This window comes from Parastagonospora nodorum (assembly GCF_000146915.1).
Source record: "Parastagonospora nodorum SN15 chromosome Unknown scaffold_28, whole genome shotgun sequence".
Classification (NCBI taxonomy): Eukaryota; Fungi; Ascomycota; class Dothideomycetes; order Pleosporales; family Phaeosphaeriaceae; genus Parastagonospora; species Parastagonospora nodorum.
This window is the reverse complement of record NW_001884576.1, coordinates 60,976-86,024: the sequence shown is the minus strand read 5'-3', so window position 1 is coordinate 86,024 and position 25,049 is coordinate 60,976. Positions and strand designations below refer to the sequence as shown.

Genomic DNA, 25,049 nt, shown 5'->3' with positions numbered 1-25,049 from the left:
ACGCCATTGACAGCACCCTCAAGTCCAAAGCTCTACTCGCATAAGACAGCGCCGATATCCACGACTTCGACCAGTACCATCGAAGGTGAAATTGTGTATGCCAAATCACCGGTACCTTCTTTGTCCGCGGCCAACGGAAGTCTCGGCCAGCTTCTGGCCTCGACACCTCGCGCTTAGACCCGTCTTTCTTCTAGCCTTTGTGAGGCCGAGTCCTTTGACTCTTTTTCCCCCGCGTTCTAGCCCATATATTTAGTAACGCAAAGTGTCTCGACGCTTTTTAGATCCAGTATGCCGGCGTAGTGCACGCGAGATACTGACGTTGATATTATTTCGAAATCTTGGAGAGGCGAGGAAGTGACGGTTGCATTATACCACTACACTAGAAAGTATTACAATGAAGGACACATGGTTTGAGCAGTATTGTGCTCAAAAACACATTACTTCCAGTCTCTTTGACAATCTTTTGGTGTTGAAATCTAATCTCATCTACGCTGCTAATCCGCCAGGCACACCTCATTCGCGAAAGGCCACTCCTGGTGCATCACAACAGAAATACCATCCATGCTCTCTGATCGGATTGTCTGGATGGTGGGATCCTCGGGGTAATGCCAGCATCTTTATCGCGGAGCTTCGGTTTGAAAGATCTGCCAACCGCCGCCGGTACCTCTCCACATGAACCTCGTCAGCGATCCTCACTATGGCAGTGCCGTTCAAGCAAACAATCATGGCTCAACCTGGAGCAAACAAGCAAAGCTCAAGCTCAAGCAAGCAAGCACAGCTCAAACTCAAGCAAATAAGCACAGCTCAACCTCAACCACCCATACCTCTACATGAAGACTCCGTGGCTTTAACTTTAATCTACCAAAATGGGCGAACAAATCATCAAGCATAGAGCGTTCGACCTCTGCCCCACGATGGCAGCTTGGCCCATACATGAGTGCGTCAAAGAATGTCCTGATTGCGAGGACTTCTTGTTATGGTGCTGTGGATGTAACAATAAGTACTATGATCTTCCTGAGAGCCAGAAACCAACTCGACCCTGTCACCACTTTCGCATCGTGTTCACAGACGGTGCTTGCACACACAACGGCAATCCGCGAGCAAGAGCAGGAGCTGGTGTAGCATATGGCAACAATGACCTCAGTCAACTTTCCATACCCATCACCGACGACGAAGACCATTTCCCGTTGCGATCAAACCAGCGAGCAGAACTCTATGCGGCAAGACTGGGTCTCGCCTTCCTCGCCGAGGCCGCTCATATCAACACACAAGAGGCATCCGGCAAGCCCAAAAACAAGTTAGCTGACTGGATCATCGCGACCGACTCGGAATACGTCGTCAAGGGAATGACAGAGTGGCTCCCCAAGTGGAAGGCATGTTCCTTTTCCCCCAGCCAAAAGCTATCATGTTTCTGACCAAGTTTGCAGAAAAACAACTGGTGCACGGCTAGAGGTACCAAACCACTTAATCTTGACCTATTTCTTGCTCTCGATAGCGAAATGAAGAAGCACGAGGCGAACAACACAAGGGTAAGTCATCATGTTTCGGGCTACCGTTCATGGAGCCAAGACTGATAATGTTTAGATCGGACTTTGGTGGGTACCCAGGGAGTTCAATAAAGTGGCTGATGGTCTCGCGAAAAAGGCAGCGATCGATGGGGATTTGGCTAGCGCGTTTCCGTAGAAAATAACAGTGGAGCTATGAAGAATGGGAAGTGCAAATTGAGATTGTCCTAGCATTGAGGTTGGGCCATGATATGAATAGGAAAGTCAATGGCGGGCTATAAACCCATTTCTCAGGAGCAATGTGCATTAGAGGATATACTCGTAGTGTCCCAAACAATTTAATTAAGCTCCAAAAGGCCATGCCTTCTCCCACGCTTCTCTTTCAGATGCGTTGGTAGCAAATTCACCAATGACCTGATCTTTCATCTGCGACAATGCATCCAGAGCTTCTTCGTAATTGTCTGACTTCACTATGCCCTGTTCAGGAAACAACTCTCCCAAACTCTCTCTTATAGAACGCATCGCTTCCATACCTCGTACCACGCCTTCAACGTCGGCCTCGAGCTCTTTTCGTTCCTTTTCGGAAAATGCAAATGGATAAGTGGAACCCTCGTTGCCGGTAAACTCGCTCCAAGTCGACTCGAGCTCGGCTATCTGTGAAAGATAGGATGCCTCGCCATCGATGAGGAGATTACGTGCTAACACCAGAAGCAAGTACTTTTGTGTATTCTGGAACTGGAGCGCAGCGTAGAGGCGGGGATTTTGGCGATGGGTGATGGTATTGTAGAGTGAACAGAGCGACTGCTGCAGATATAAAGCATTAGCGGCCTCTTTCTCTGACGGTGCAAGTTCGTCCAAGTCCTTCCGAGGCTGTGGTCGCTCCAGACCGTTGATGGGTGGGCCAACGTAGTCAATGAAGTGGGGTTGCCGGGCATGGAAGTAGAGTGGAGATATCTCTGTCGACTGCCAGTCTATAAGGCTCACAACTTTGGTGGGCTCCGCGGGGTCGACGAAGATATTAGCAACGTGTAAGTCATCGTGCCAGAGATGAGCTGTCGAGATCTTCTGATCTTCAGGGAGCAGGTACTTCAACATGTCGAGGTAGTAGTGTAAAGCTTTGAGCTTCTTTGCTTTTGTTGGTTGATAGGTTCCTGGACCGCACAGGGTTACCGGAGATTTGGGTAATTCGGAGAGTTGGCGAACGCACGCCATTTCACGATGTCCAATCGCGCGGTGATACGCTTCTAAAGAGCCCCCTATCTTCATTAGTTAGAAGATTATCTTTGTCAATGGCCTACTTACAAGGTCCTCTGTCAAAGTCAATGCCTCCTCTTCCGCTATCGAAGGTCTCGCGTGCTGTCGAGGGCCCAACAGCGAATTCCTCATTTGTGATGTAATTGCCGTTTTCGTCGATGTAGAGTGGCTGGCTGCTAGGCGCGCCTTCCAAATCTCTCGAGAAATACAGACTTCCGTAGTTCGTGAAGGAGACCGACGTCCAGGCCTTTTGGAAACCAACGATGGATTTGACAACAGCAAACCTGTCTTCTATGCTCATTTTCGGCCAAACCTGTTCTAGTTCAATTCCTGGGACCTCTTCCATGATGATATATTCTGCGCCAACAGTATTCTCGTGAGCCCGGGAACACCAAGCCAAAACCCTGGGTACAGGGATTTCAAGAACTTTCCGGGCCTGATATTTATTAGCTAGATACAGAGTCTAACACAACCAGTAAAACTTACAAAAGCCATCGTCGCAACTTCGCTTGCCGTAGCCAAATGAGGTAGCCCGGCATTTGGGTTCGGAACTTTAGCTACCACTCGGGAGCCGTCATTCATAGTCAACAACATGCTCTTGTTGTACATGCCGTCCAGGTATTTTGAAATATTCATGCATGCCTTCGCACCAACAGCTTCTGCCACACAGCGAGCGAGCTCATTGACATTGAAGCGCACATGACGCCGCGACATTTCGTGCTCATCATTGTGAACGAAGCGGCCACGCGTATAGTTGAATAGATCCTGGCCATGTTGAAGATCTGTGTGAATCAGCAGAATGATCAATACCATGGTCGTCGGATGCATCTACCAGAAAGTGACGATCGTGAAACGTGTTGAGGAAAAGGGCGCTGATTTGCCATAGTCCGTGGGCGTCCTTGACTCCATTATCGTTCGTATCTTAGCAAACTCATCCTTCTCTTCGATATTGTATAATTGCCAAGTCCCATAAATGGGGTTCTTGTGGAATGCCTCATTGTGGAGTCGAGTTTTACTTTGATCCATCCAAATCTAAACCCCCACAAGGGTTGAGGCGGCGTAGCAACACTTTTTATTGCGCCATAATGGCAATGCTTACCGCGTATCCCGAAGTCATGATAAGTTGTTCCAGATAGAAACAGCAGGCAAGGACTCGTTGCTTTCTGGTCAGATGGATGGTCGATGAAGCACAAAGTTGTAGACTACATACTTATCGAAGTAATGATCTTTACTACTTAATCCAAGCGGAGGAAAGAGTGTGCATAAAGGTATATGCGGGGTCGTTCGAAGTAAGCAAGCCAGGACCAACTTACATGCAGTGTGTGCATTAGTGCTACCTGAGTTGTGTTAGCTTTATACGACGGTCTAAAAATATCCCAACGTTCTTTCCCATCTGCACAACCTTGCTGCACATCTCGGTATCACATCGTTTACTAGCTCATCGATCTCATGCACTTTATCCATCTATTCCCGCGACGCACCCAACCCTCTTTATTTGTATCGACAAAAAATGCCAAACAAGACTAGGCCTGACTATTTCCAGCATCACCACTGCTCGCTCCCACCACATGTACCCGCCGCATCTTCGTTTCTTACAACGTTGACATCAGCACCAACCAAAGTCTGCAGTTTCTATGCAGACTCGCTCATCATTCATAAATAGGGTTGGGTCACCTATCGCTGCTCGTAGGCCGCTGCTAATGCATCAACCTGGGCCCAATATTTTATCTCACGTCGAGATCTATTCGCGCGAAGATATCGCGTCATCGGACGCGCCTAAGGTTGCTGATCGTCTCGAATGGGCTTGGGTGGAGGATCCTACATTGGACGGCGCATCGCCTGCTGCGCTGCTTGAGAAGTTCCGTGCCTGGGCCGCAGAAGAAGTGGAGCGACAACCCGGAGATTACTACGCTGAAGTCATTCCGCGCTTCAATTTGTTCATTATGGTTGATGACGAGGTACTGCAGAGTTTAGGCAGACTTGATGCTCTGGGAATGGACTGGCCGAGCAACACGTTTGTGAAATTCGTGAATGTTTAAGTGGGAACCAAGCAGGCCAGATGACACTGAGGAGGAAGATGAATCTGGCGGACCCAAAACATTCAAGCCTATTGATGGATGCACAGAACAAAAACATCAACTGGATGCAGATCGCGCCGCACATGGTCGACTCAGACTTTTACAACGATTAGTGCGGCGAATCTACTCTCTGGACAATTTTCTATAAACGACCTCCTAGGATTCTTAATCGTTAAAGTTATAAGGAGAAAAGTCACTTAGCTTGTTTCACAGCAGAGTGATATAAGGATGTCCTTCGTACTAGCAAGTATGCATCGCTTGAGTCATGGATCCACTTAGTGACGCTAGCAAAAATAATCAGCAAGGTGGAAGAAAAAAAGGTAAAAACATACAACAGCGGGGATTCGCTAATGGTCACCCACTTAACTACTAATCCGCCGGTACGATGCTTATATATGGCTGAGCGGACGGGAAGCCTAGTTTTCATCGTCCTGTGGTCGTATGTGGAAGGATTGGCATTTGGCGTGCAATATAATGTAAAAGTTTTCAAGACACGTACAGACAGCATATCTTCATTGAGACAAATCACCGCTGACAAGTCCTACACCCTTTGCACTATATTCTCATGGCATAGGAGATAATCTCAGAGCTTGAAGTATCTTCACGGTCAGGGGCGGATGCTGGAACTCCTTCGCAGGGGTTCAGAGATTATCAAGGCGGCGAACACCCAACTCTTGCCTTGGCAATGTGGACTATATGAGCTTGTACCCCAACTTCCGTCCTCTTTTCCATCCGGATCCTACTTTTCAAAGTCGTGATAATGACTAAGTTCGGCGCCTGGGCAAGGAAGCACCTGGTGTGTGGACCAGGTCGAAAGAAGCAATCCACGGACCAGCCGCCGTTCCTCCCCTCGAAACGACGCCCTATCACGCCGACGTCACTCGTTGCACCGACATGCCTTTTTTTCCAGCTGCCTTACGATGTCCGGAGCATAATCCTCTTTATGGCTTTTGGTGGCCGGACCTTCCACGTGGACATTGTGCACCATGAGGGGAACTGGCAATGGAGAGGCGGCGTCTGTATTCGGAACTGTACTCGTCACGGGACAGCTAGGCCATCTATGCGGTATGGTTGGCGTGGCCCGTGGGGCTGCTCGTGCATACAGAGGATAGAGCGCACAGGGACCATCTCGAATGCGCACAGCATTGGCATTATGGGCTTTCTGCTGTCGTGTAAGCAAGCATACACTGAAGGCATTGATATCTTGTACTCTGCCAATTGCATCAACATCAAGACTGAGCGCCTACTCCTTGACCTCCCCAAGTTTATCCCACACAACCGGCTCGCATCGATTACTTCCATCGAGATAACCATTCAGGCGCACGATGTCGAACAAGAAAACGGCAGAGTATCTCTCAAACTAGATCACCTCGAGCCAGTACTCGACAACATCGTCACGTACTGCCGCCACCTCCGCGGAATTTGCTTGTCTTTCTTCCTCTGGCAACATCACGGCCACGATGTACTCGATGGCCCAGCGCTGTCCTTGCTCGACGCCTTCTGGGAGTCCACGCAGTTGCGCAACATGAGGGTCGAGCTGCCTACTCGGGACTATTGGGCGGTGGAGACCTCTGACCTTTTGCTTGACCATCCGCGCGAGGCTCCGGTCAAGAGGTTCTTCGGTAGATCACACTGGCGGTCGTTGGATAGCGAAGAGCCCAGCGTGCAGGACAGGTCCATCGAGCGTTACCCTTACCCGCCTCTGAAACTGCCGGTACTTGAAGATGGGGACGAGAGCGAGGAAAGCTCGGGTTATTGGCTTTCCGAGGGCTATGTAGGGCCGAACCCAGCATACTCCAACTGTGGGGAACCAGCTCTATAAGTCTCCTGATAGCGTTATCAAAATCCAGCTCTGAAACGCCGAGCGAAGATTGTTGCGAGAAGAGCAACAAACAACTGAGATGAAGGAGCAAAGGTTGTGCCACACAAGACAAGTGAAGAGGATCATAGCAGCTGATCACTATCCGAGGCATAGATTTGATTCCCGTCTGCGGAGAATAGCTTTTAAGAGAATCATAAGGACATCTGCTTCGCGGAAAGAGGCTTTCAGGTTGCAAAATAAGCCAGATACAACCAATGCATGAAGTCTGCTACAGTAGTCTTAAACGTTAAGAAATATTGAAGCAATGTTGCAAATGGCTCTTGTGACTTGTCTTGCTTTTCTCAAGATGCTAATCGATTTGTGCTTATGGTAGCTAAGGTCGCACACAAGATCTCGGAACTGCTGTAATCGACTTCTACTGCAATGAGAGAGACAGGTATATATTTTGACAAAGAATTTACGCCCCGATATCGGTAAAGATAGTAGAGAGGACGGAATGACTTGTTCTAATCGTTCGATGGTCGTATACGGATAAGCGGTTGTTAGCATCAGATTTGTAGTAAGTTTCGAAGCCGTGAAGGGGCGGTCAACGCATGACTTGTAGAGGTCATATCTCGGACTTACTTACCGTTACCTATGGTTTGCGCAAATGATCTCAGGTCCGGCACGTTGACGAAAGTGAAATGACACTCGCGCTTGACAAGAAGACGTTGCAGTCTGAATTAAACAATGGCATTAAGAGCTACTATCAAACAATATCTTAGAGTGCCAAGAGTATGTGGTTGCCTACTACATCTCCGCCGAGATTTACAGAATGAAAATTCCGTGTATGCCGCTGTCAGCCCGCGACGCCCGCGACGCCCGCGTTAGCCACTCCATCTACACTGAGCCGGTCGATCACCGAGCGCTCAGAGCTACAATATCCACTCGACACAATGGACATAGCGGGCCTGTCTTGACAAGGATATCAATTAGGCAGTCTCGACCCAGCATATGTCGCGAGTCACAAGGAAGCTGAACAGGAAGATTATCTACGCCTTCCTCAACTTCATCGAACTGACCCCAGCAATGCATGCACTTCATGTTCTCGCGCGCAATGTCTGCGAGATCGACCTTTTTCAGTTTGTCGACCAACGTGGTAGCTTCGGGTCGGCTGATGATACCAGGGTTTTGTGCTAGTGGTTGCCATGCATTTTCCAGAAACGCCTCGCCATCGCCATCGCTGGCAATGTTGGCGAAAAACAAAATGCAGTCCAACTGGGGATTGCAAGCGTCGATGAGGTGATTGTAGATGATGGCGCCCGGAGTGCCTTCTGTAGGTTCACGACCGGCCATGAACTCTGCCACAGTGACTCGTCCCACCATCTCGTGAAGCCGACGGTGCAGGATGTCGAAGCTCGAATGTCCATAATCCTGAGCTCCGTCGAATTGAAATTGGTCAATGTGGTCTTCTGCATTTTGCAGACATTGAAGAAATTGCGCGTAGTCGTACTTGAGGTCATAGCGCTCATCGGGAGGATAAGGTGGGGCATGGATGGATTCGCCCTGTGAGTGGAAGCCCTGAGGTGTTTTCAAGCGGAGTAGCGCCGGCTCGACCTCGCCCAGCTTGATAAGGACATGGCAGGCAGAGGCCGAGAGAGTGTGTATAAGGACTCTAAACAGAGGGCAAGTCTCGAGCAGTGCATCGGTATCCTCGGTGGAGAGAAAATCCAAGACATTGACTTTCTTATTGTGTAACAAGCTGAGCATGCGCATGAATTTGGACGTCAGAGGGTGGTGGCCAAATTCCATGTGCTTTAGAAAGTCGGTGTCGAGTATCACGCAGAGACTAAGGAAATCTTTTGCAGTGAAACTGGGTTGGATGCGCACAAACTGCATCATTATTATGGAATGCTCAGACAGCGGTCCAAGCCTCGCAGAAGCAAAGGTCTTCGGCGGAGCGACCTCATGCTCGATCTCGAACAGAATCTCGAAGAGCGGAGAGTTTATCAGCTCTATCGACGCATGTTCGAAAATCATGTTGCGTACATCCTCAAAGGGTCGAGCTTGGACTTGCTGCCAAAGGCCTTCGAAGTTGTTCCAATCGTCTTCTCCATTGCCACTGGGCAGGTCCTTGACCAGCTCACATGCAGAGCAAAAGTCCTCAGTTAGATTGACTAGTGATAGGTGGCTCGGGCCAGCCGGGACATCCTGGTGATGGACCATGACAGGTTTGGTGAAGATGGCTGGTGTGAATCGTATCGTTGTAAGAGGGTGTTGATAACGCGTTTGTTTGAGGTTAATGATGGAGTCAGTTGTGGTATAAGAAATCTCGTATGCGGAGAAACTGGAAGGGTTTTATCGGCAGAGTTCCCGGAGCATCAGGCGACGATATTGCAGCCTGGCTTCACTTGCGCATCGTGGGTGAATGTCGACCTTTGCGCCAAGCAATCAGAGTCCGATCATGAAAAGACAATATGACATCCAAAATGGCACCTTCACCTGGGTTCGATGCTTGGTGTCTTGGGAGCGCCACAGGTGGTGGAATGATATTTCATTGTGGTCCTTGGGTTCATGGTTCAGTTTAGAGTCTCAAGTTCGGAGAACCGAACAAAACCGGAACGCCTGACATGCACACATTTGAAGAAGCCAGTGTTAGTATTCGAGACAATATGAAATGTCGGAAGTTTGAGCGTGGACCCTGTTGGTGCAGGAGGAAAGACATTGGGTTTGATTATTTGCATCATCCGCCTGCTTGTCAAAATCCCGTGCGCTTGTCAACTTCGCGACGATCATAGCCGCCGCGGTTGTCGAAATGGCTGTAGCAACTGGTCTTCAATAAATGAGAAAGTACTCTAAGACGACTTGCGCGATCTTGCTTCTGCATAACTTTTGGCTCTCGCCTGCTCCTCCTGCAACGTTCAGACAACCCGAATGCGCTGATATTACTTGGTGAGACATATTTCTGTAAACAGAAAACTACATAGAATCGTAATGACATGTTTAAAGATGGTGGTGGTTTATGAGGGCGCAGAGTTTGCGGGTAGATGCCTCATGATCGAGACTCCCTAGCGTGGATCGCGTGAGAATGAAATGCTTAGCCGGACTCTTTCGCGGATTCTCATGTGTATATCGACCTTTACCATCAGACAACACTGCCGTGCTACTCGAACTTCTGAAATCTTCCAAGTGATGGTGACCATCAACGTCACGTCACTAGCTTTACACTTTGCTAGTTCACGCTTTTACCCTCCTTGAAGATGTGTGTTTGCTCAACGTAAACACTGATAAATGCACAAAATTTGAACAAAAGTACATAAGATGACCCAGCTGCCATGGTCTAGTGGTTATGACGCTCCCTTCACAGTCCTTGCGTTCAGGAGAGGTCTCGAGTTCGACCCTCAATCGCAGTATCGCATGCCCAAACTTTTTATTTCTGCCTCTCAAGTGGTCATTCTGGTACACAATGTGCCTGCAAATGATTGTGTAGTCTTGAAATCATTGTTGTAACCATACACAATACTGGTACTAGTGATTTCTTTTCGACGAAAGGCAAGACTCAGATTTCGGGAGCCAAAATGTGGATATGACACACCTGAAATGTCGATTGATAGAAACAGAAGACATAAGTCATAGGAGAGGCTATCTCTCAGCCTTAAGATACCGATCGACTCGCAATTACTATTATCTTCCTGCATGAACGCAAGCTTAGCAGATTTCGGAAAGAAACGCCTGCAGGGACAGATCTTGCTCGAGATGATGGCTCTGGATCATGAGCGTGCCATTACGACAGCCAAGTCGTGGGCAAAATTTGTGCAGAATGTCTCTGGAGATGAGCACCATAAGCGCTTCCATACACTGGATGAATACCTTCCATATCGAGTTCTCGATTGCGGCCAAATGTGCCGGCACGGAATGGTGACATTTGACATGGGACTCATTATACCAGAGGAGGAGATATCACTCTGCCATGACCTCATGGAGCCGGCTTGGCAAGTTATGGCCCTTCAAAACTACCTCTTCCCGTACAACAAAGAAGAGCAGGATGCTTGGAAGTACAGCCAGCCAGATGTTGTCAACGCCGTATGAATCATCATGAAAGAATACAATATGACGGTTGGCCAAGCAAAACAGCTCTGCCGGAAGAAGAGAGAAGAAGTCGTTGCGAAATACTTGGCCATGGTGGAACGAACGCGCTCGGACGAATCGCTCTCACTGGGCCTCTGAAAGTATATCGAGGCTGTAATGTACAGTCTCAGTGGAAACCCGGCATGGAGTCTGACTTGCCTGAGGTACCATGCTGAAACCGAATACAACGATCTCCAGCTCAGGCGAATGAAGCATGGCGTTACGATATACCCAGCGACCATACGTCTCGACACTAAGCAGTTGAAGGCCTGGGAAACGGCTTGAATTGCTCTTTCGTTCACGACCCTGGCGGCAGGACTTCCTCTGTGGAATTTGTCTTCTTGGGGTCCAAAGCTGTTTCGTCTCAGTAACGTTGCCCGAGAAGGTGGGCATGTTTCGCAGCAAAATTTGTAAATTTTCCACTTTCTTAGCAGCAACTTTCGTGGCCGTACATTCCGGCTCAGCTCTGAATAGTGGTGCTCAATCCAGTGGATGAAATCCTAGTCGAACTATCTGAAAAAAATCCAAATTAAATGTATCACAGGGAAAGGTTGAGAAACAAGCGCGTCTGAAAACCGGCATCGTCTGATCTATGCCATCTTTAAGGATTAACGGTGGGAAGATTGTTGGAAAGAGTTCAAAGGTGAAGTTTTAGTGGCGTCACGATGCACGATGATGTTGTGCAGGAGCGGGTGGTGTTGTTGCGTCGAGCCGGCCGTGCGAAGTATGCGTGATGACATCAGCAATTTCATCTCACGCGATGCGCATCTCACCCCACAAACACGACACGTTCATCCGATCCGCATCCGGATATCCACTAACTTGACACGGCTAACAACCTTCATCAAACACTCTTTAGCCTCGGTGCCTCCCGTGCCTGATGCCGACGCATTCCAGGCAATGGCCCGCGATACATGCGCGGCCGACAGCGACGGGCCCAATAGCACGGCACGTCACAGCGGCATCCTAATGAAATGCAGCAGGTTGGAATTGCTTGGGCCGGAGTTGCGACGCGAAAACGCGTCGGATTGGGTGGATCATCTCATGGGGTGAAGTGACGTTTGGTGCTGTGATTCGTGGCCTGACGGTGTTGCGTCGTGCCCAGATGGTGGTGAGACCATGTGCTGCACAGCCCACTTCCCCGCACGATGCTGTCGTATATACATTTCACATGTCCCCCAGCGGCTTGGATTTCGATATCCGAAGCTCAAACCGTAACAGTCTTCCATTACAACGTCTCATCAGAAACCACCCGCGGCCGATACAGTCTGTACTGCTTTAGCCAATAGCACACATTCACCGTCCATCGATCCACTCGAACAGTAGACCAAGCTAAAGGTCTATAAGCCATACAAAACCATCGAATCCACATCCGGACTCGAACAGACAACACTTTCTCAGAATCACTCCGCCATTCGCCACAATGTCGTTCCGATTCGCGCCACTGCTTCGTCAAAGGCTCTTTACTACATCATCACGTGCACGCGCCGCCATCTCCATGGAGGATGCCGCTGCCGCACACATCACCACCACAGCTAACACTGTACCCCGTCTTGGGAAGATAGCACGATGGTATGTGCTTGGTCCTTCTTCCTGCCTTCCAACTCTAACCGTGTCTAGGTATTTACCGACCATGGCAATTATTGCCGGTGGTATGGCACTGACCAGCCGTCGAACTATCAGCACGCTCGACGTTGCTAATGGCCACATAGGCTTTGGTATTACTAATGCCTTGAACGAAGCCAACCGCAAGGTGCATCAGGCACTTGAGCCCACACAAGAACAGAAGAACATGGCTCTGATGGAAATGTACGGAGAGCGATCAAGTCTGGAAGATATGGAGCGCGCTATTGCGGGCCTTGAGTCTAAGCTTGCCAGCAAAAAAGACAAGCGCGCAGTCCTAGAAGAGGCGTACGGTGACAAGTCAAGCCTGAAGGACCTTGAGAGGGCGATGCAGCTTTACGAAGTACAGTGAAGTTTGGTGGTACAAAGGAGATGAATACATAAGGTACACTTGCTCCGAGTTAAGAGAAGAGCACTCGATTCCGGGGATGAAGACTTGGGAGGGAAGTTGAGGACGGAGGAACATTGCTCGCGCGACGAAGGTTTGAGACCACACCGCCGAGCCACGACATGAACTCCCCAAAACAGGGCATGGCGCATCACTACCACTGTATGAGGCCCAATAAGGTCCCTCAAGACACATGCGCGTCCACAATGATTATGAGCGCATCCGGGGATAGGAATCCCTAGGGGTGGCAAAAGTCACACGAAGAGCGATTGGCAACTTTCGGGATATACATCACCAAAGACCAGCAAGCAACTCACTACTATCAACTCACAACAAATATACCAAGTTCATTTGTCACCCAATCTCCCATCTCGATTTTTTGTTGTTCCCAAAATTTCTAACCCCTGACTTCATCGCTGGAGTCCAAAAGTAGCGCCGAAGATTCCCGAGTTCTCCCGACCGGCCGCGCTCAGCTTCGCCGGCAACTTGAGGGAACTTCACGGCGTCTGTGCGCAGACTCTCACGTCTCACGTCACTTCCAATATGCCGACCAATGCCGCTGTCTTCGATGGTACGAGTCGGTGATGTACGAATGCGGCATGTCCATCGGTAATTGTACATGCGAGGTTGTGGAGATGCCGTGATCGGTACGGTTGCCGATGTGATGCGGCTGCGATGTAGCACGACCAAAGCGACGTGGTGTGGGTAGTGTTGGAAATATGTTGTAAGACATCGCTGTTACGAGATTCCGTGCGGTGAATATTATCACTCCTTCAAAAGATGCCGGCGAGTGTTCATACTCCAAACACTGTGGAATGCAACTAACATCAAAAGCCTCCTCAGTATTCTATAAGATAATAGTTAGCTATTGAAGCTACTGGCAACATGAAACTTGAAAGCTGCGGGTGCTAACGGTAGATAAAATCTGATCAGCTCACACGAATTGTTGCAGCACCTGGTGCTAGCGAAGTCAAAAAGATCACTGGAACAGGATGACACATTGTTCAAGCTGCTCATCGCAAATCACTCACATAGGGAGAAAGTTTGAAGTCCATACTAGTTCATTCTGTATTCGATCATACTATGCACGCCAAACAAAATTTAACCCAATCGAGATCAATCTCGGAGATGCCATCATGGCCCTACTCCATTTCCATGCCACTATGGCAATGCAGACGTCCACAATACATCATCCTCAAAACATGCTCGTATGTACAATGCAAATGTTTCGTAATATTGTCCACCATTTCTTTTCGAAGCGCTTAAATGAGGAGGTAAGCGAACAGGCCGGAAAGACCAGCGAAAGCAGCGCTACCAGCAAGGTGCGATGCGGCACCAGTTGCAGAAGGTGCTCCAGAGCCAGTTGTGTTGTCCGCAGTACCGTTGCCCATCTGGATCATGCCACCAGCACCAGCGGTTGAAGTGGGAGAGACGTTTCTCTGAGCAAGAGAGGAGGCGTTCTTGTAAGCGGCCAGGGTGTTGGGGCCTTGTCGGGGAGGGTTGATGACACCGACCATACCAGCCTGACAATGCTGGCCCTGGGTGCAGTAGAACCAGATGGGCGCTGAGGCGTTCTTAACTTCCATGGTGAAGGTCATGTCTGCGACCTTTTGACTATCGGTAGTGGGAACAAAGCCGGACCAGAAACCGTTGTTCATGGGCGAACATGGCTGGGCGAATGTGCTTTGGGCGACAGAGTGGTTCTTGGGCCAGAAGCGGAAAGTGACTGTATCACCCTCAGCTGCAGTGAGGGTCTCAGGCACGAAGACGAGTCCGCCAGTCCTGTTGGCGACAGAGATGAAGTGCTGCTCTGCAACAGCGGCGCCAACCATGGCGGTAGCAGCGAAGATTGATGAGAAAAGCATTATGATTGGTTGTGTTGGAAAAGAGACTAGCTCGTTTTGGTGAAGTTAGGTATGAAAGAAGTGAATGTACTAGTATGGATTGTGTTGATGGACCGGCCTGAAGAAAGAAGAATGCAGGTGAGAACATTTGAGAGAGTTATATAGCATAAGGTTCGAAACACTTGACGCCGACCATTTGCCTCCAAGATGGATAAAGCGGCCTGAACAAGTCATGGCGGAACAGCTTCGCGACGCCTCAGGTCTCAAAGGCATGTACATTCGTCGCCTGGCAATTTGAAACATCTTCTCCCGGAGATCATACGCGTGACGAAGCTCGCAGCGATTGGCTGCCTCTGCCACAACCGCCAGTCCTCAGCCACCGTCGATGATGTGGTGCCTGAGGTCCCGGAAGTGGCTGTTTGAGAGCCAAGGACGACAGGGAGCGGACATCCTCCATTGGGGACGTTCGTGTTTCTGTGGCAGGGATGAAACTCGGGAGTGAACATGCGAGACGCAGGAAGTTCAGAAAAGGTCCTGTCGAGCGGCGCACGGACTGCTCCGGCAGCTGTCTTCCTGAACCTCGAAGTCTCCTCTCCCAAAATGCCGTCACGGGATCCGAACGGGGGATTTTGACAAGCGGTTGACATTCGCTGTCAATGTTTCGATCAAAAGCTACATCCTTCGTCGACGGTTGATCGCCCTTAAGAACCTTGATGGGTCTCCGTCACCCCGGGTGCGCAAACACAGCTCGCACCACAAACTTCATTTTCGCGAATCATGCACGAGGGGTCCTCTGTTGCTCTTCATCTCAAAACACGCATTCCGGCTCCCTGGTATTTGGAGATTGTCTTCGAGGCGGACGTCGCAGTGTTGCGCCCACCAGGAAGGCCGCGTACAAAATTCTCACGATAGCACTGTAAGGTCGTGTGAAAAATGAGGCTGTAGCAACGAGCTGGCCAAAAATATGCTAGCATCCGAGGTCTGTCCCAGAATACTTCACCACGATACCGCTTGTCTGGGTGAGCGGTGAGGCTCAAGAAGGACGTGCCCGGAATCTGCTTAAGCTTTCCATTCTACGGCATCTTCGGCTCTTTCGGTCGCCTGTCGGGTTCAGCGTCGCCGTTGCCATGTAGCACGGACGTGCGACAGGGAGGACATACGTCGCATTTCAGATCACGAGATCGATGTGGGCTGTCATAATCCGCCACTTCCGCGGCCCACACGGTATCATGGTCGACATTGCCATGTCTTGCGCTTATACTCTTTAGAGTACAACGTGCTGCACCAATTATTGATCGCTATGGGTCGCTTCCAATCGTGGTCGTAGCGATGTAACCAGCCGTTAGCTTCGGGGGTTTGCCTCGCTTCCCATGCCCAAGGGGGTCAAGGCTGGCCGAACCCGTTGCTACCTTGCTAAAAATACCCCCCAAAATAACTTCAACCTCCGCAGTTTCTCTCGTGTTCCTCGAGCTATGAGCGCACCTGCCGTATTTCTGTGCCAAGCACTGGCTGCACACCGTCACCTGCTCGGATACGTGTGGTTAGCTTTACGATGGCACTATCGAAGTCCATGGATACCCTTCGGAATGCGCTCATCTTTGCCCTGTATGAGTGAGCATTGACGAAAGTGCAGTCGGACTCTACGAGCTTCGATCAAGGGTGGAGCATGTTCTCATTGTAGGTGCAAGCAGTATAAGAATGATGGCCTTCACCTTTGAAAGAAACCATCAACTCAAGCTTCACATCCAATACACTTCCACCAACAATCACTTCAAACGAATCACCCTTTCCACAACACCAACACCATCATCATGAAGTTCTCCGCTGCTGTTCTTGGCTTCGCCAGCCTCGCATCTGCCATCTCTGGTGTGTATATCGAGTCCATTTCCTGATGGCCATAAGCTCATTCCCACAGTCTCCTACGACCAAGGTTACGACGATGCTGGCCGCTCCCTTACCTCCGTCTCCTGCTCAGATGGTAACAACGGTCTGATCACCAAGTACGGTTGGCAGAACCAGGGAGCCGTCGCTGGCTTCCCTCGCATCGGAGGATACTCGGGTATTGCTGGATGGAACAGCGCTCAGGTATGCTCTTCACGACATTGTCCACCAATACAATATTCTAACAACAAGAAGTGCGGTACTTGCTACGGCATCACCTACAACGGCAACACCATCTACGTTCTTGCTGTTGACCACGCTGGTGATGGTTTCAACATCGCCAAGCAGGCCATGGACCAGCTCACCAACGGCCAGGCCGCTGGTCTTGGTCGCATCGACGCAAACTACCAGCAGGTCGCGACCAGCAACTGCGGATTGTAGAATCCGTCACTCGTGCGATAGAGGCGAGCCGAGGATGGCAGTAATGTCTATTTTTCACAGTATATACTTGCATAGCGTTTGTTCCGCATTTACAGGCGACTAGATCACTCCTTTATGATAGCATGGCAGGGAAAATGATGAATGTTAATTTTTCAAATCAAGTCGAATCTTCGTATATTGGCCCATCGATGGCACAAAGTCGCTGCCTATGTGTTCTGCAACTCTGCCGTATCATCATGACTGTACTCAACCCCATCGTTATACCTGCTCGGCCACGACGCCTCCTGGTCCAGACTTTGTATCGTGTTCTTGACATGTCTTTTATTACGACTTTGTGTTATCTCGACCTACCCATCCACCTCGCGCCCCAAACCTTCTCCTTCGTCATCGTGTATGTCTCCGGCTGGGAGAAGACTGCGATCGCTTCTAGCCTAACCAAGAATTGGTACATTACTTTCTATCTTCAATATTGAAGGCTGAGAAGTCTCGAGCATTTCTGTTGCCACATGATGCGATACAACTAAATTTGCCTGCCGTGAAGCACATTCTTTGCCTCAAAACACCAGTATTAGGCCCCGGCGAAAACTTTTGCAATAGTAGGCGAGATATCTTACAGCATCGAATATATATAGGCTTCTTTATAAACTTCTTAGTGCGCTTCTAAATCCTGTCAAATCACTTCGCACATGTGCGGAGCGGACACGAATTTTGCCACTGGCTGACTAGTACCAATGTCTAGACATCTTACGCCATCGCAATGGCCAAGGGAATGGACCATTGCCTGACAGTGGCTTCTAGAAACTTCCCATGCTGGAAGCAGCCGTTCTTTTCTTCATCTTCTTCGATCGGCGAGAGTTCTTCCCTCCTTTTAAGCTCTTTGAAGGACGCTCGTTGATCTGTGATGAGTCGTGAAGAGATTGCTCGATCAAGATTTTGTCTCGCTTTGTACTTGTAAGTCGATGGATATCTTCTAGTACTCCAATATGCTCTCTTACTGTAGAGCTGCTCAGTGCACTTCGAAGTCTTATCAACAAAGAGTCAGGGTCTGTGAGCGTTGGGTCGCGTGATTGCTCAACCTTGTTCCAGACCCATCCCAACGAATGTCTTGGGTCTAGGGGTAGAAGCCATAGATTCGAAGGAGAGCTTGATGTTTTCAACATGACCAACAGTAGCTGTGCAGCCTCATGGTGCCGTTTATCATGCTCTAGCTTCGCACATACAACCAAACCTATGTGCCATAAAGATAGATCGGAGAGTGTTCCCTCTGGAGCCATGATATGTTCAAGCGCAAAAGTCATTGTTCGTACCCGATGTCTTAGAATGGGTATAGGAAAACGATCTCCTGTCTTCATCCAGCTGGTCAAGGCATGACCGACTATGGCAAAGCGGGCCAATTGGTTCATGTCGCTTGGAATTGGCATTGTGTTACAGAGTATCCCTTCTCCTGCCGCATATGTATAGACATCAACATAGCTTAGAGCAACGAACAGCCTCAGGTCCACTGCTCCGAGGTGGGTGAAAGACCAGTGCTCCATGTGGTGATTGGTTAAAGATTGGTCGCCCGGGTTCGAGAAGACTTTCGTCTCGAGTTTGAACATGGTGCGATCCAAGTCCATCAAGTACGTATGTGCCATTGCTGGTGATGCGTCCACGACTTCCCTCAAAAGTTGCGTGATAGCCACAACGTAACCTGTGTGCAGTTGAGTGCTGTGTCGTGCCAACTTGATGGTCGATAGACATGCAGCAGTAAGCCTCGTGGAAATAGTGAAGCTCATATCCTTTGTCAGATCGCATATATCTCTCCATACGTCCTCCAGCGTGATAAACTCGTGCACCGTCCTGTGGAGATAAGTGATGGTCAACCATCCTATTTCATCGATGGAGACTCCATTTTGTGCGACTGTAATCTCGGATAAACCGTCTAGAGTTCTGCCTTTGTACCGAATTTCCAATAAACCGGAGCAACGACTTTGAATTCGTTTTATGAGCGAACTCATGCCCCAGTCATATTGGTCACTGGGCATAGGACCCAACGGCTGATCAAGTGCTGCGGTAGGACTGTTGATGGCGTACCACATAAGGATGCCGGGAAGGGATTGATCGCGTGAAACTTCGAGCCATTTCTCGTTCAGCTGAAACATCACAGCCGACTCTTTCTGATACTCTACACCCTTCTCAAACATTCTTCTGTAAAGATCGCGCAGATCAGAAGGAAGTGTCGTCAGTAAGGCATGCATTTCGTCCAGTGTATCACCGTTTTCCAGGCTTTGAATAAGAAGATGTACGACAAGCTTCACCCATAAAAACACGCCCTCGGCCTTTTCCACAATGTCCAATGCAAATTGTGGTGCCTTGGCTGGAAACTGTCGAACTAGGCGAGTCATCAAATGATGTGTGGAGAGCTCGCCATCAACAAACACTTTCATATCCTTCCTTGTCAAGTCTTGCACTCGTAAAGTGGGGCATCCTGCTAATGATGCTAGGCAACCGTTTAGTGGACGACTCGAGATAACAAGCTTGACGCGGCTCGACGCAAGTGATCGTAATAACAGCGCCATGTCGCGATAATCGCCCTCGAACTCGTCGACACCATCGATGAAAATGGCCATTTTGAGATAGGAACACTTTTCCATCATGACAGCGAACGCTTTCTTGACCTCAACGTAGTCGGGCGTAATATCTGAGTTCCAGTTCTCCCAATTACGGTAGAACTTTGGAAATACAGCTGGGATCAACTCAGGATGTTTCTCGAGCATCGCATGGAGGATGCCTCTCAGCATACCAGCGTGAGATCTTTGGAGATCAGTTCCAAGGTGCCAGAAGAAGAAATGGAGGGTGACAAGTTCTTTTGATCCTGCCCACTGCTTCAAGAGCTTTTTCGTCTTCGCATGATCATGCAGGAACTTCATCAGTGTTGATTTTCCACTTCCAGCTTTTCCATTGATGAAGTACGGTTCGTTCACATCTTTTCGTAGATGAGTAGAAAAGCAGTCCCAACCTTGGATAGTAGTCGAAGTCTCAAAAAGCCAATCAAATGTTTGCTGATAAGCCGAATCCACACTTTCATATCTCCAGTGGTTTTGTCTGAAGTCGATCCAGTTTAAGATTTGTCTTTCAAGGATCGGCTGTTCCGTATTTGTCAGGACTTCTCGATGGAGGAAAAGAACTTTACTTATACACAGCTGCACTTCGTTCTGGATAGCTTCGATCTTCTCGTTTGTTTGATTCTGCACAGCATTCGTGAGAAGCTCGATAGCCGCTTGTACAACTCCAATCTGATCATGTATCTGACGGGCTTGATGATCGTGTTGTATCTCTTTCAAATGTGCGAGTATCTCTTTGTTGTTCCCTTCAGCACTGGTGCGACATGCCAGTACGATAGCCAACATCAAAGAGCTGCGGAGTCTGTCCAGTCTATCCACGAAGTCATCAATTTTCTTGGACGACCACTGATATTTGATTGCAGTTTTGACCGCACCCACGGCTTTGGATCTGGAGCTGTTCTTGAATGTACCAAGGTACACTATGAAATTATTCCCCACTTGCTCGCATTCTGTCGCAAGGTCAAGGAGATTCTGTATTGTATGCGTCAGCAGATCATCTCAAATCGAGGCGAGAACCGCCATGCCTGATTCTCCTCCGTCAAGGGAGTAGAAGCCCTCAGCCGCGACTGTAGGACAGCTGCGTGCCCTATCAGAGTTCGAGATAGCTCTTCAAGCTGAGGAAGAGCCTTCGGACTTCCGCTGTCTCGAATCTCTTTCGCAAGCGCGATCAAAGCACCTGCGCCTTGCACAAACTGCACCACGTTGCCAGCGAGTCCGACGGCGACAAGCGCTTCCATATTTGTATCTTCAGTTGTGAGTAAGGTTATGTGAATGAGAGGCTTTAGATAAAGTTTACGAGAACCATATCATCTGGCGATCAGGCTGAGCAATTATGCGTCGTGAGGGGCTGAGCGTAGAAGCAACGCCCATCCAGCTTCCGATTTATTGGCCGACAGCTCCGCCCCATCTTGTGTACCATCTCCAGGCAACAGCACAAATGGAGTCGGGAGAACCTGACACATATCATTTGATCGAATTCTTGCTCAAAGCGCGCACCATGGCGCACCAGTAAATGTTTTCTTCTCTGGATGCAACAGCCGGAAATCCACCAATGCATTACAAATTGCTGAACAGACGCGGGATAGTACATTGCGACCAACTTCAATACATTTCAAGCCTGGGGTAGGCACATCTGAAATCTGTGAAGCACCACAAATAGAGTGATCATTTCCCGATAACGAGTTATTGGTATTCGGTAGGTCTGGTGCACTTCTCGATGCGATGACGTCAAGCTTAGTAGCGTGCTGCATCAAATAGAACCACCAATGATCGGTCGCTAGACAACACCACCTTCGTGTTTGACAACTACACTAAACTTTGCATACTCCTCTGAGAATTCAAAATCCGTATAGCCTTCCTCACTTCCAACATCATAAAACGTTTTCCGAGAATATGGCGTGAGTGGGACACCATTTTTGACTCGAAACACCAGATCCGGGTTGCTCACATAGTGCCTTCCGAACGCGATAGCAACTTTCCTCCCTTCATAAAGGCCACCAGTAGCCAAAACACGGCACGCACTGTCTGCCGAAAACCCACCAGCCACAATGATGGGACGCTCACTACTCCATGCATCCATGAAGGGGATCAGAGAGTCCGATTGATTCGTTTCGACACCACTATCACCGGCAATGCGCGGCTCGATAAGATGAATGTAAGCTACGCCGATCATATCAAGCTCCTTGATGAGGTACGTAAATTGCGGAATCGGATTGTTCATGCGCATGGAGAGATAGGTACTGTAGGGACTGAATCGGATTCCGACTCTGTCTTTTCCCACTGCTGCAATGACAGCTTTGGCAGTTTCGATGACGAAGCGCGATCGCTTTTCAACACTACCGCCCCAGTCATCAGTGCGGCGGTTGGAATTGTCCTGAATGAACTGATCGAGCAAGTTTCCGTTGCAAGCATGAATCTCGACGCCGTCAAAGCCGCACTTCTCGATACCATTCTTGGCAGCTAGCCCAAAGTCGGCAATAACCTGCCAGATTTCTTCTTCAGTCATTGCGCGTGGTATGGGATTCTCTCCGTCCGCGGGAAAAACTCCACTGCCGTCTGCGTCGCCGATGGGAATAGCGCTCGGTCCGATCAAGTCTAAACCGTCCTTCGCCCTTTCCGAGGGAAAAGCTACGCGCCCATTGCCGCATATCTGGAGAAAAACATAGCTGCCTTTCGCGTGAACTGCATCTACGACTCCTTTCCAAGCAGCTATGTGCGCGTCGGACCACATCTCGGGCATGTGAGTGATCGAACCGGCGAGACGAGATGGCACTGTAGCTTCCGTGATGAGAAGTGTACCTGGAGTTGAGGCTCGTTGGGCGTAATAGTCTTTGACGAATGGTAAGATATTCTGATCATGACCTGTACGAAATCTGAAGAATTGTCAGTCATTAAACCAAGTCTCTGGCGGTAAAGTCCTACCTAGTCAATGGTGCAAGGACAATACGATGAGCGAGATGAACATCGCCGATGCTCAGAGGCTCGAAGAGCTCAGTTTTGTCAAAGTTCTTCATATCTTCGTAGGTGTTGGATGCTCGCAAGTGATGGGAAGCTTAGGGAGATGGTCACAGTGACAAGTTCATTGACTTATAACCTCGTGAGATTATCTATGGTAAGAGAATTCCTCGTTCGTTTCGGTATGTAAGCCGTTTTTGTCCACTCCAAAACCTCGTAGCATAAATCCGCAGTTTGCTGTTAGCTCCGTGGAGATCTATATACACCGCGCAATAAGAGAAGAGCGATGCGCTGCCTTGATACGTGGTAATGTAAGCCTCAGATATGACTTCTTGCACCGGAAGTCATGATTCGCTCAAAGAAATAGAGCTTGGCTGGGCTAAGCCTGGATAGGGTGGTGAGATCCGAAGATTGGTAATCTCCTTCTGTTCAACGATTAGCATGATTTGTCATGTCGGCCATGTCTGCGAGTGAGGCTATCGGTGCATGAATAGCTTGAGAGCAATCACTGCTGGTCATTTTTGACACCAGGATGTTGCCCCAAATTTAGCCTGGGCGAAGGGCTATCCTCGATGCCTGATGATTCCGACATTGTTCGCACAGCACAACTACTACACTTATCTGTATAGTGAGAAAGAACTACAACATAAAGCTCGGATTTGTAGTATGCTGAGGAGAAAACAAGCGTTATGGCTCGGGCTGAGAACATGAGCTAGCATGTCCAAATCTCGCGGCCAGCGTCAGATAAATACTTGCCAATACAAAGCTACAGTGGTGCGGACTATCATTATCGAGAAGTAGCGATGCATGTTCCGATTGTAGCACGTCCATACAAGAATTCACAAAGTCTGAATCGAACGAAATCATCTCGACTCAAGTCCTCAATGTAAGATTGAGAAAAGTCATGCAGCACTCACTGAATACTCAGTGTTCCAATAGCAGCGCTGCTAAGACTGCATTCCGAGTCGTAGTCCAAGATATCCGCCAAAGGCTCCGCTGCCTGCAAGATTGCCCTGGTCACTGGTAGCACGACCGCAATAGTGCGACCAAGCATATCGGTTTGCATGCCTCTAACAAAGCAGTGTTGAGAGAAATATTTGAACCCACCAGGTACACCCATGTCTGCTCGCTCCTCCTTTCTGTTCCTAATGTAGCTGCCGATTGCTAGGGCGTGGAGCTTTGGGTTCTGTTGGCGCTTGTGCAAGGCGTTGAAAAACTGTTGGCCCACCGACCAATAGTGAAAGTGACAGCATCGGGATTAAATCCTCTTTTCGACCTCGAGGACCATTTCGTGAAGTTCCGTTGGCGAAGGTGCAGCACACGTAGGTCAGGGAGAAAACTTAAAGCGACCTAAGCGATGTGAGCTTACTAAAATGCGATGACAACAGTCAACTTACCATGAATTTGTCGTCCATTGTTAGGTGATCGTCCTCATGACGGTCCAATATGTCGCACTCCGGTATCGTCTACCCAAGAACTCGTAGATTTGGACAGCCCCTTACTGCTTTACACAGCGCGTCACCCACTTCATTAACGTCGTTAATCTCAAAAAACCCATCAATAGGAAGCTTTTTTCTTATATGCGCGCTGAAGCTGACAAGGCTAGTATTACTGAGTGAGATCTCGAAGACGTAATCTGTCATGTTGCCCATGGCTGTCCCCAAAAGATGTGCGCTCTTCAAGTGCACCGAGCTTAGGACAGTGTCCAAACAGCCCGTTCCCATTTCGAATACCTGCTCGCTACTCATGTTATCACATTCCGTAGCTTGTGGATCAAGATGTTGCAAGTTAGGAAGTGCACACCCCGCACGCGAGTTGAGGTGGAGATGGGCGAAGAAGTCGTATATGCCATCGCAGCGAGCAAGGGTAAGTCGCCCCAAACTCTTCAGGTCCATGAGTGCAGACAAAGACCCGTGCATCTCGCTAACATTCATGCCTCGAACCACGATTTCTCGCAACTTCGGAAGTAGTGGGAGCAAATCAGGAGACCATGATGCTGGTAGGATACTTTTACCTGCTGCTTCGAGGGCTGCACTCGCGAATTGTTGCGTGACTGGGGGTGAGATACATAAGGATAGCCGTTGTAGAGTCGAATGTAATGTGTGAGCGACAGGACCTTGAGAGCTTCTTGAAGCTCTGAAGCAGTCGTGAGACAGAGCTCAAGGTTCCGAATATTTAAAGCAATGGGGTTAGCATAATGAGGTTGGGGAAGCCAAGAGATCCGGTCGATATTGCATGCGACATGCATCAGGCCTGGAAACTCCATCAAGGCAGTTCTGAACATCTCTTTCGTTATCGTTCGTTCGGAGATAAAACTACCTGTTTAGCTGACAGCAATGCTACAGGGAAGTTGAAACATACCAGAATGATCGTAGGACTTCACTTCTAGGAAACACTCTTATGACCTGTTCTATTGACTCGTCTCGGAGTGCGACTGCCCGTATGCGATCTTCAAAATCATCCAGGTACGTTAAAAGTTCACTTGGCTGATAGAATTTCCGATAGTTAGGTTGGATAAGGTGTGGCTCCTTAGGATGTAGCACCCCCC

General features: G+C 49.1%; 14 protein-coding genes and 1 non-coding gene across 15 annotated transcripts; 8 read left to right on the top strand and 7 right to left on the bottom strand.

Annotated features, from left to right (window-relative positions):
• Positions 1-866: 866 nt before the first annotated feature.
• SNOG_13731 (hypothetical protein) lies at positions 867-1,683 on the top strand (the record flags this gene model as incomplete). The annotated part of the gene is made up of 3 exons (XM_001803886.1): positions 867-1,366; positions 1,451-1,529; positions 1,585-1,683. 3 exons carry the CDS (start codon positions 867-869, stop codon positions 1,681-1,683), a joined length of 678 nt encoding a protein of 225 aa, XP_001803938.1.
• Positions 1,684-1,847: 164 nt separating this feature from the next.
• Positions 1,848-3,473, bottom strand: SNOG_13730 (hypothetical protein; the record flags this gene model as incomplete). Its single annotated transcript, XM_001803885.1, has 3 exons — positions 1,848-2,761; positions 2,808-3,195; positions 3,246-3,473. The coding sequence occupies 3 exons, from the start codon at positions 3,471-3,473 to the stop codon at positions 1,848-1,850; spliced, it is 1,530 nt and encodes a 509-aa protein (XP_001803937.1).
• Positions 3,474-4,269: 796 nt separating this feature from the next.
• On the top strand, positions 4,270-4,798 carry SNOG_13729 (hypothetical protein; the record flags this gene model as incomplete). The annotated part of the gene is made up of 2 exons (XM_001803884.1): positions 4,270-4,358; positions 4,450-4,798. 2 exons carry the CDS (start codon positions 4,270-4,272, stop codon positions 4,796-4,798), a joined length of 438 nt encoding a protein of 145 aa, XP_001803936.1.
• Positions 4,799-5,597: 799 nt separating this feature from the next.
• Positions 5,598-6,659, top strand: SNOG_13728 (hypothetical protein; the record flags this gene model as incomplete). Its single annotated transcript, XM_001803883.1, has 1 exon — positions 5,598-6,659. One exon carries the CDS (start codon positions 5,598-5,600, stop codon positions 6,657-6,659), a length of 1,062 nt encoding a protein of 353 aa, XP_001803935.1.
• Positions 6,660-7,556: 897 nt separating this feature from the next.
• Positions 7,557-8,864, bottom strand: SNOG_13727 (hypothetical protein; the record flags this gene model as incomplete). Its single annotated transcript, XM_001803882.1, has 1 exon — positions 7,557-8,864. The coding sequence occupies one exon, from the start codon at positions 8,862-8,864 to the stop codon at positions 7,557-7,559; it is 1,308 nt and encodes a 435-aa protein (XP_001803934.1).
• A 1,103-nt stretch (positions 8,865-9,967) lies between these two features.
• On the top strand, positions 9,968-10,051 carry SNOG_16661. Its single transcript is given in 2 exon segments — positions 9,968-10,004; positions 10,016-10,051. It is a non-coding gene; the product is annotated as a tRNA-Val (tRNA).
• A 346-nt stretch (positions 10,052-10,397) lies between these two features.
• On the top strand, positions 10,398-10,865 carry SNOG_13726 (hypothetical protein; the record flags this gene model as incomplete). Its single annotated transcript, XM_001803881.1, has 2 exons — positions 10,398-10,721; positions 10,773-10,865. 2 exons carry the CDS (start codon positions 10,398-10,400, stop codon positions 10,863-10,865), a joined length of 417 nt encoding a protein of 138 aa, XP_001803933.1.
• Positions 10,866-11,974: 1,109 nt separating this feature from the next.
• Positions 11,975-13,139, top strand: SNOG_13725 (hypothetical protein). The gene is made up of 3 exons (XM_001803880.1): positions 11,975-12,338; positions 12,387-12,418; positions 12,479-13,139. The coding sequence occupies exons 1-3, from the start codon at positions 12,190-12,192 to the stop codon at positions 12,739-12,741; spliced, it is 444 nt and encodes a 147-aa protein (XP_001803932.1). The 5' UTR covers positions 11,975-12,189; the 3' UTR covers positions 12,742-13,139.
• Positions 13,140-13,309: 170 nt separating this feature from the next.
• SNOG_13724 (hypothetical protein) lies at positions 13,310-13,778 on the bottom strand (the record flags this gene model as incomplete). Its single annotated transcript, XM_001803879.1, has 2 exons — positions 13,310-13,624; positions 13,716-13,778. The coding sequence occupies 2 exons, from the start codon at positions 13,776-13,778 to the stop codon at positions 13,310-13,312; spliced, it is 378 nt and encodes a 125-aa protein (XP_001803931.1).
• A 42-nt stretch (positions 13,779-13,820) lies between these two features.
• SNOG_13723 (hypothetical protein) lies at positions 13,821-14,741 on the bottom strand. The gene has a single exon (XM_001803878.1). The coding sequence runs from the start codon at positions 14,640-14,642 to the stop codon at positions 14,040-14,042; it is 603 nt and encodes a 200-aa protein (XP_001803930.1). The 5' UTR covers positions 14,643-14,741; the 3' UTR covers positions 13,821-14,039.
• A 1,605-nt stretch (positions 14,742-16,346) lies between these two features.
• SNOG_13722 (hypothetical protein) lies at positions 16,347-17,118 on the top strand. The gene is made up of 3 exons (XM_001803877.1): positions 16,347-16,487; positions 16,537-16,706; positions 16,758-17,118. The coding sequence occupies exons 1-3, from the start codon at positions 16,433-16,435 to the stop codon at positions 16,941-16,943; spliced, it is 411 nt and encodes a 136-aa protein (XP_001803929.1). The 5' UTR covers positions 16,347-16,432; the 3' UTR covers positions 16,944-17,118.
• Positions 17,119-17,737: 619 nt separating this feature from the next.
• SNOG_13721 (hypothetical protein) lies at positions 17,738-20,784 on the bottom strand (the record flags this gene model as incomplete). The annotated part of the gene is made up of 4 exons (XM_001803876.1): positions 17,738-19,908; positions 20,116-20,466; positions 20,572-20,613; positions 20,682-20,784. The coding sequence occupies 4 exons, from the start codon at positions 20,782-20,784 to the stop codon at positions 17,738-17,740; spliced, it is 2,667 nt and encodes an 888-aa protein (XP_001803928.1).
• A 539-nt stretch (positions 20,785-21,323) lies between these two features.
• Positions 21,324-22,560, bottom strand: SNOG_13720 (hypothetical protein; the record flags this gene model as incomplete). Its single annotated transcript, XM_001803875.1, has 2 exons — positions 21,324-22,419; positions 22,469-22,560. The coding sequence occupies 2 exons, from the start codon at positions 22,558-22,560 to the stop codon at positions 21,324-21,326; spliced, it is 1,188 nt and encodes a 395-aa protein (XP_001803927.1).
• A 446-nt stretch (positions 22,561-23,006) lies between these two features.
• SNOG_13719 (hypothetical protein) lies at positions 23,007-23,916 on the bottom strand (the record flags this gene model as incomplete). The annotated part of the gene is made up of 3 exons (XM_001803874.1): positions 23,007-23,112; positions 23,419-23,717; positions 23,899-23,916. 3 exons carry the CDS (start codon positions 23,914-23,916, stop codon positions 23,007-23,009), a joined length of 423 nt encoding a protein of 140 aa, XP_001803926.1.
• A 363-nt stretch (positions 23,917-24,279) lies between these two features.
• On the top strand, positions 24,280-24,641 carry SNOG_13718 (hypothetical protein; the record flags this gene model as incomplete). The annotated part of the gene is made up of 2 exons (XM_001803873.1): positions 24,280-24,367; positions 24,580-24,641. The coding sequence occupies 2 exons, from the start codon at positions 24,280-24,282 to the stop codon at positions 24,639-24,641; spliced, it is 150 nt and encodes a 49-aa protein (XP_001803925.1).
• Between the last annotated feature and the right edge of the window lie 408 nt (positions 24,642-25,049).